We start from the raw sequence: 7,989 nt of genomic DNA, 5'->3' as shown, positions 1-7,989 counted from the left end.
CCCTCAAACCCCGCATCCCCCACATCCCCTGCAAGTTCCCCCCATGGCACCGGCCATGGCCATGTCCCCACTTGTCACTGGCCATGTCCCACCATGTCCTCACCCATGGCTGTCTCCCCACCACGTTTCCATCCCAGTCACTGGCCCCCACATCTCCATCCACGCCTGTGTCCCACCATGTCCCCTGGTAAAAAGATGAGGGTTGCTGTAGCACATAAGAGGAGAAACAGCATTTTGCTCTTAAACATTGTTTAACCCATGGTCTGCCAGGGAACCATGAAACCGTGTCCCATTCCCATCCTTTCCACGTTTGGACTGGTACATGAGCTACTTTCTTATTTCCTTTGTTATCTGTTTCTCGACTTTTCCATTGCCATCTATTTGCAAACAGCACTTTGAGTCATTGAATTTTCCACAACCTCCTCCTTTTTCTGCTAACAGATAATCTGATCCCATGTCATAGTGAAATGTTGTGTTCCTCATTTCAGTGGATTGGTCAGCAGGAAGGTCAGGAGCTGGAGCTGTCTGGTTGGTTATTATTTCGAGGACAGCTTGTAATCTAATGATGCCATTGAAATGATAAATAGTTCTGTGGCTCCTGATATAAATTCCTTAGTGTTCCCAGGGGCTGGTCCATGGTGTTGTAGGATTTGTTGTGCTGGCTGTTCATCTTTTTCCCCATTTTTAGGCGCTCCCTCAGGAGCCAGAGCTGCATCAATAGGCTGCTTTTCTCTAATTTAAACATCAAACACTTGGATTCCCAAGTGACTTTGCTGAACTTGTGGTAGCAAGAACACCCCAGTGTTCTAATACATCCTATAGGGCATAGACAGTGACAGCTCATGTTGGAGTGGCAGAGGAATGATTCCCCCCATTTATTTTAGTGAAGTTTTCCCACCATTCTCCATTTGCTGTTTCCCTTTGCAGCTGAACCCATTTCTGTTGCAGTCAGATATCCTCAGCATGGGCTCTGCCTTGAGCTGTGCAAATTCCATCAGTGCAAGCAGGCAGAGCTTGGGGTGAGGGGCAGAGGCAATCAGCCCAATTCCTCCCCCGCAGTGTTAATTTGCATTTCTAAAGCTGCTTTCCTGGTTGCCTGGAATGAAGCTTCTCTTCCAGAGCCATCCTGTGTCCCCCCCTAAAAGCTACTTTTTTTTTTTTTTTTTTTAAACAATGCAGTATTAACTTTTTACCCGTTTAAGGGTCACCTTTAAAGCTCTTCTAGTTTTTCAAAATGAAGCCTAAAGTTGAATGTCGAAGAACTCATACCAAAATTTTGCCATCAAAACAGCCATACACACACATACACAAACAAATCCGAAGCCATAAAGATTTTTTTCTACTTCTCCTACGACTAAAAACTGATTCTCACACCCCTGGCCCAACACCCCAAATCTAACTGGCAATATACAGGTAGGATTATTAAGAAAAAACATTATAATCGTGTAATCTTCTAATCGAAACTGCAAGAAGAACCAAAATTCTTCAACAATATTTCTAGTATTAGAGAATCAATGCATTAATTGATTCTGGTCAGGATGTGCAACAGAAATTATTTCATCCACACACAGCCCAGGTTTGCAGAGAAAATCATTCCATGACATGTGGGTTTTACTAGATTTATGCTTAACTTTTTACTGTCCAGAACCCATTGAAACTGTTTATTGTTCATTGCATCCAAGTTGCCGAGTTCTTATTTAGCATTTGGTTTCCTATTGGACCCGGATGTCTTCCCCTCTGCTGTTCATTAGGTGCACACTCCTGGATTTCCTTCTGAGCCTTTTCCAGAGCAGGTGTCTCCAGCTCTGCCGGGGGCAGTGTCTGGGGGAGCTGGTGGTTGCTGTTTGCTGCTGGGCCTTGATGATTTGTTGCTGGTCCTTATCTCTGTGGGTATCTTTGGAGCTGTTCCCAGTCTGTTGAGATGTTAAACTCTGTTGAGTGGTGAAACATCCCTTAAAAGAAACCTTTAAAATTTCTTTCCCCAAGGCAAAGTCAAACCAAGTCGGAGTAGAGAATTAAGCTTTAAAAGAAATAACCTTGGTGTATTTTCCATCACTGCAATCGCCGATGTCCTGGCTGGGTGTTGGGAGCAGCAAAGTGCCAAGGTGGGTGTGTTTCATCAATCTCTGCCAGCCTGGGTCTGGAACTGTGTCCCTTGAATGCAGTGCTGGGTTTCTTGCCAGCCCCTCTCCAGGCTGTTCAAACAGGAGGCTGGGTTAAACCCTTCCCTGTCCTCAGTTCTAAATCCTCCAGTGCCACTGAACAAGTTTCCTGCTGTAACAACCAAGCACTGCTCCTCCATTTAGAGGCACTTTTGGTTGTCAAAGCTTTAACTTGATGCCAGACTTGAACAATAAGAGATGCTCCTGCTGTCATCGGTTTTCTGGCCTCAGTTTCCATGAAAGCTGTGTCTGCACAATTCTGCAGACAATGAGGCCACTCTGGCCAGTGGGTTAAACATTTCAGCAGAATTCCTTTGGCAAGACCCCGTTTAATATCCACACATAATCCAAAATTTCTTTCCCTGTCTCAAATACCCACGGCAGGAGCCTCAGTTAATCTTCATTTTAACACTTAAAAATTCTGTCTTTCCTACTCGTGTCCATCCATCCAGTTTGTTGACTGGCAGGGTAGGAGTGTTGTAGGGAGAGTTCCCTGGCTCCAAAAGCCCTGCCTTTAACAGGGACTCAATAGCAGGCTGTGAGCCCTTCCTTCCCTCGCTTGGAACAGGGTGTTGCTTTTAGACACCACTTGTCCTGGTTGCTTGAAAGTAATTTGGAGAGGCTCCATATCTAATTGACTGTATTTTCCTGGGGCTGCCCACACTTCTGGGTTCACTTCAGCACAGGCCTTGCCACTCATCTGACACAAAGGTACAGCATTAGCCTCTGCTTTACCTTTTAGAATATAAATCTGTATTTCCACATTAGCCATCAAATCCCTTCCCAGTAAATGATAATCACAATTAGGTGGAAGTAGGAACCCATGCATTTGAAATCTGTCTCCCACATCCACTAATAGTGGTTGAAGAAAACCCACCTGCTCATTTTTCCCACTTACCCTCTGAATGATCAAACAACTTTTTCACCATTTTTCCGCCCCTTATGATCAGCTGGCAGATTTTGAGGCTAAGACCCTGCTGAAAAGCATCCCAATCCTGAGTATTTTTCTCTTCCACCTCTTTTCCATCATCTTTTTTCATTGACTCCTCCTGCTGCTTCTTGCCTTAACCATATTGCTGCACTCTCCCATTCACCCAGTCCCTTCCCAACACATCAACACCATCCATCCCCTGTTCTCTAAATCCCTTCTCGACTTCTGTGTCCCCATGCATGTCCATGTCCTTAATTACCTCTGGGAGAATATGCAAACTCAACATTCTCCCCAGCATTCTCCCCTTTTGTATAAAATAGGATATTCACGGGTCTGTTCAATCTTTTTCTTCTTCACAAAGTCCAGAAATTTAGCAGGATCTTGGCTGAGCAGCAGTTCCTGTTGATTAATGACATTTTCTGAAACCGATGGTTTCTCCTGTCACTTTCTTATCTACAAGTCCCTTGCTCTATCTCAAAGGAGATTCACACCATTTTTTTTGTACAGGCACTTTCATCTCATTATTTTCAACACGATGGGAAAGGGGGGGCGAAGCCATAAAAGGGCGTTCAGGACACCAAAATTGCGAGAGAGAGGGGAGGGTCACCCCCAAACTGAGCCAGAGGGAAGCTGTGATTTAGAGGGATGATGGAAAAGGGATAGGAGATGTGGATAACAGGAGGGGGGACAGCAGGAAAGGGGTTCCCATGGAGGTCACTTCATGTCCCCATCATTCGATCCCTGGAGCAATTCCCCAGGGCTGTGGGAAGGGATGGAGCCACACTGGGGGGTTCCCCAAACCCCTTGTCCATCCTTGGGGAGCTCCTTGGGACGGTTTCCCCCGCCCAGCATCCAGTGATGCTTCAGCTGTGGGGCAGAGGGGGGTGGGAAAGGGGGATTTGGGGTGGGCACAGGAAGAGAGGAGAAGGAACAGGAGGGGGGACAGCAGGAAAGGGGTTCCCATGGAAGTCACTTCGTGTCCCTATGATTTGATCCCTGGAGCAATTCCCCAGGGCTGTGGGAAGGGATGGAGCCACACTGGGGGGTTCCCCAAACCCCTTGTCCATCCTTGGGGAGCTCCTTGGGACGGTTTCCCCCGCCCAGCATCCAGTGATGCTTCAGCTGTGGGGCAGAGGGGGGTGGGAAAGGGGGATTTGGGTTGGTCACGGAGGAGGAGGGGAGGGGGATAGTCAAAGGAGGAGCAGGAAGAGGAGCAGAAGGAGAAGCACAAGTTTCCATCCTGCTGGTGACTAGGGAGGGGGAGCTCACCCCACATGTATCAGGGAGTCCTCCAGACAAGTTCTACTAGGGGAAGTGTTTGGAGTTTGCGGATTCCAGAATCAAGACCCAAATGTCTTTGTGGTCCCTGGTAGGATTTGGTTTTTTGGGACATTATTTGGATGTTGCAGGACCCCAAAGCTGAGTCTCAGATTCCCCTTTGGGGGATATTTAGGGGTCCTCATGGCAATCACCAGGGGAGGTGGGAGGAGGACATCAGTCTTGGGGACCTCTCCAGAAGAGCAGTGGAGTGGAACCTCAAGACCCCTGGAGTGGGAAAAGTTGAGAGGAGAGGGGTGATTCGAGTTGGGTGAAATCCAGCAGCCTGAAGAGTGGAGGGAAGGGCCTGGAGCTGGGGGACCCCTGGGATCCATGGAATCCTGGAGCAGAGAATCAGGGTAGAACGGACCCCTGGGACCCTCAAAATCCCCTGGGTCATTTGTAAGCAAGACCCCAGAGGGGGAACCCCAGGAGCCACAGCACTCCCATCAGCTTAAGGAAAAGAAACCACTAAACCCCAGACTGGAGAGACAAGAGGGGCTGATATCCTGTGGGGGTTATTTTGGGAGCTGAATTATGGTGCTTTGCAAATTTTTTTTTAACTCAGAACCCCTGGAGACTTCCAGAAATGTCCTCTGCAGGAGGAACCTGCAGCCCAAGGCTCTCACCCCTTGTTTTTTCCCCAAACCAGGATTTGTCATTCCCAAGTCTTGGGCTGATGGAGAAGGAAAAGCCCCAGAGATCCCCCACGAGGAGGGGCTGCAAACCCAGCCCAGGGAGCTGCGGGGAGCAAAGAGCCCCCCTGAGCCAGGAAGGCGGCCGGAGATCCAGGCAGAGCTCGGAGCTGGTGGAGAAGCCCCATGGCAGGGAGAAGCCCCACAAGTGCTTGGAATGTGGGAAGGGTTTCAAGTACAGCTCCCATCTGAGGGAGCACCAGGTGATCCACACAGGGGAAAAGCCCTACAAGTGTGGGGAATGCGGGAAGGGCTTCAGCAAGAGCTACAACCTCATCAGCCACAGCAAGATCCACACTGGGGAGCGACCCCACACCTGCTTGGAATGTGGGAAGAGCTTTGGGCGGAGCTCCAGCCTGAGGGAGCACCAGATGCTGCACACCGGGGAGAGGCCCTTCGAGTGTCCCCAGTGTGGGAAGAGGTTTCTGAGGTCATCCCGTCTCCTCCTGCATCAGCGCATTCACACACAGGAGAGGCCTTTCTGCTGCCCCGACTGCGGGAAGGGCTTCAAGCACAACTCCACCCTCCTGAGCTGGCGCCTCCACAGTGGGGAGAGGCCCTACGAGTGCCCCGAGTGCAGGAAGGGCTTGGTGCGCTGCTCCAGCTCCACCCCACGTGCAGGATCCACGCTGGATGATCCCCAGTGACCCACGCTGGGGAAATCCCTGGTGATCCCTGTTCTGGGTGACCTCCAGTGGGTGGGGGAAGGTGTTGGAGAGATTTCTTCTCCTTGTGCTGCTGTGATTTGGTTGGTAATAAATTCACTCCCTGCGCCCAGGCTGGGTCTGTTGTGCCCTTGCTGGTGCTCAGGGTGGGATCTCTCCCGTTCCTTCTCAGCTCCTGGGCCTTTCCTTGTGTTTCCTCTCCCTATGCAGCTGCAGAGGGCAGGGACAGAGCAGTTTTGGTGTCCATTCACATCCAGGCAAGACCAGCCCAGCCCCGGGAGTTCTGAGGGGCTTGTGGCGCACCCCCCTGCTGGAGGAGGGTGTCCCCCCTTGCTGCAGCCCCAGCCCTCAGCCAAGCAGAGAACGACCTCACCTGGGGCCTCACTTTGGGAACACCTGAGCCCCTGGACATCTCCATCCCCATTCTGGGGTGCATCTGGGTCCTTGGATATTTGGGACCCCATTTTTTGGGATGTATTGGGTTTGTATGGACTGGTTATGGTAGTGGGGCGGGCTCTGAGAGAAGCTGCTGGAAGCATCCTCAGTGTCCAACAGAGCCAATCCCTGGTGGTTCTAAAGACGGAGGTGCTGGATGCAGAGATCCCCCAGAGCCCCTGGAGCAGCCCCCTGGCACAGGGGGGTGCCTGAGAGGAGGCTGTGACCCCGTGCGAGCCCCACGGCCAGAGAGGCAGGACTCACCTTGTGGCAGACTGACCTCCGGGGCTGCAGCAGGGTGAGGGGGCTGCTGCCCATGGGATGGACTCACATCAGGGGGTTTGGGTTTCTCTGGGAGTTTTTGTCCCATTTGTGACCTAGAAAGGCGCCGGGAGCAGCAGGGGGTGACAGCCACGGGTGACTGAGATGACAAAGGGCTGGCTGCTGGCTCTGGCACAGCCCTGAAATCGTTTGGGGGAGGGCAGGGGTGCAGGGCTCGGGCAGTTTGTGGTGTCGGGCTCTTCGCTCCTGCATTTTCCTGCCCGTGCCTGCTGCTCCTGGGACACAGAGAGGGGCCCAAGCATGTCCCCTCAAAACTTCCCTGGGAATCACCCCAGAGCCCTCAGCCCTCCTTTGCCCATCCCCGCGGCCTCTTGTCCGTCCCAGTGGCTCCCAGTCCATCGCAGTCTCTCCGAGTCCATCCCAGTCTCTCCCAGTCCATCCCAGTCTCTCCCAGTGCCCCCCGCGTGTCCATCTCAGCCGTGCGTGGCACTGCCACCCATCAGCCAATCAGAGTGCGGCTCTCTGATGACTCATCAGTTGCCAGGCAGACCTGCATCCCCCAGTGCCGTCCCAGGTCCTCCCAGTGCCCACAAACTCTCTCCCAGTCCCTCTCATCTCATTCCCAGTACACAACCAGTCCATTGTCACACCTCATTTCACTCCGAGACCTTCACCCTCGCTCTCAGTGCTCCACAGTTCTCGCAGTGCACTCCCACTCCGTCTAAATGCCACACCACCCCTCCCCTGACTCTCCCAGTTCCCCCCAGCTCTCTCCCAGTGCCCATCCCACCGTGTCCATCTCGCTGGTGCCCTCGAGCTCCCAGCCCGGCCCCGGCTGCCTGCTCTGCTCCGTGATGGATTTCTACCCTGCCCACATCCAGCTGAGGTGGTTCCAGGGCCAGCAGGAGCTCTCTGTGGTGGCCACCGATGTGGTTCCCAGTGGGGACTGGACCCACCAGCTCCTGGTGCTGCTGGAAGCGCCCCCCCGGCGCGGAGTCACCTACACCTGCCAGGTGGAGCACGTCAGCCTGGAGCACCCCTGAGCCAGCACTGGGGCACGGGGGAGGCACTGGGGGGGCTGGGGGAGGGATTGGGGTGTGCTGGGAGTAACAGCGAGGGAGTTTGACAGGGAGTTTAAGGGAGATGAAGCCTGGCTTAAATTGGGAGAGGGGCTCGGGGGTCTGGAAGGGCTGAGAAGGAGTTTGAAGGATGTTGGGGACGGTGGGATGGGGTTCCAGGGGTCATGGTGGGAATTTGGGGCGTGCTGAGTGTAACTGGATGTGAATGAGCCTGGAGGGGCTAGAATGACATATGGGATGCAAAAGTGGGGTTTGGAATGAGGTTGTTTATGCTGGGAAGGGACTGGAAGAGGTCTTGGTGAGTCCTTGGTGGGGCTGGGAAGGGCTTGAAAGAGAGTTTGGGAGTCCAAACTCTCTTGGACTCCCTTGGAACCCCAAAACCTCTCACAGACACCCCAACCCCTGCTTGGAGGGGCTTGGGGT

At 52.6% G+C, this 7,989-nt stretch overlaps 1 protein-coding gene across 1 annotated transcript; it reads left to right on the top strand.

The window, feature by feature from the left end:
* The first annotated feature begins 4,258 nt into the window (after positions 1–4,258).
* Positions 4,259–7,211, top strand: LOC121357291 (gastrula zinc finger protein XlCGF49.1-like). Its single transcript, XM_041474448.1, has one exon. The coding sequence runs from the start codon at positions 5,000–5,002 to the stop codon at positions 5,750–5,752; it is 753 nt and encodes a 250-aa protein (XP_041330382.1). The 5' UTR covers positions 4,259–4,999; the 3' UTR covers positions 5,753–7,211.
* Positions 7,212–7,989: the final 778 nt, after the last annotated feature.

The sequence above is a fragment of the Pyrgilauda ruficollis genome, unplaced genomic scaffold (assembly GCF_017590135.1).
Source record: "Pyrgilauda ruficollis isolate IOZ18807 unplaced genomic scaffold, ASM1759013v1 scaffold320, whole genome shotgun sequence".
In the NCBI taxonomy this organism is placed as follows: Eukaryota; Metazoa; Chordata; class Aves; order Passeriformes; family Passeridae; genus Pyrgilauda; species Pyrgilauda ruficollis.
The sequence above is the reverse complement of the archived record's forward strand: the minus strand, read 5'-3'. Positions and strand labels throughout refer to the sequence as shown.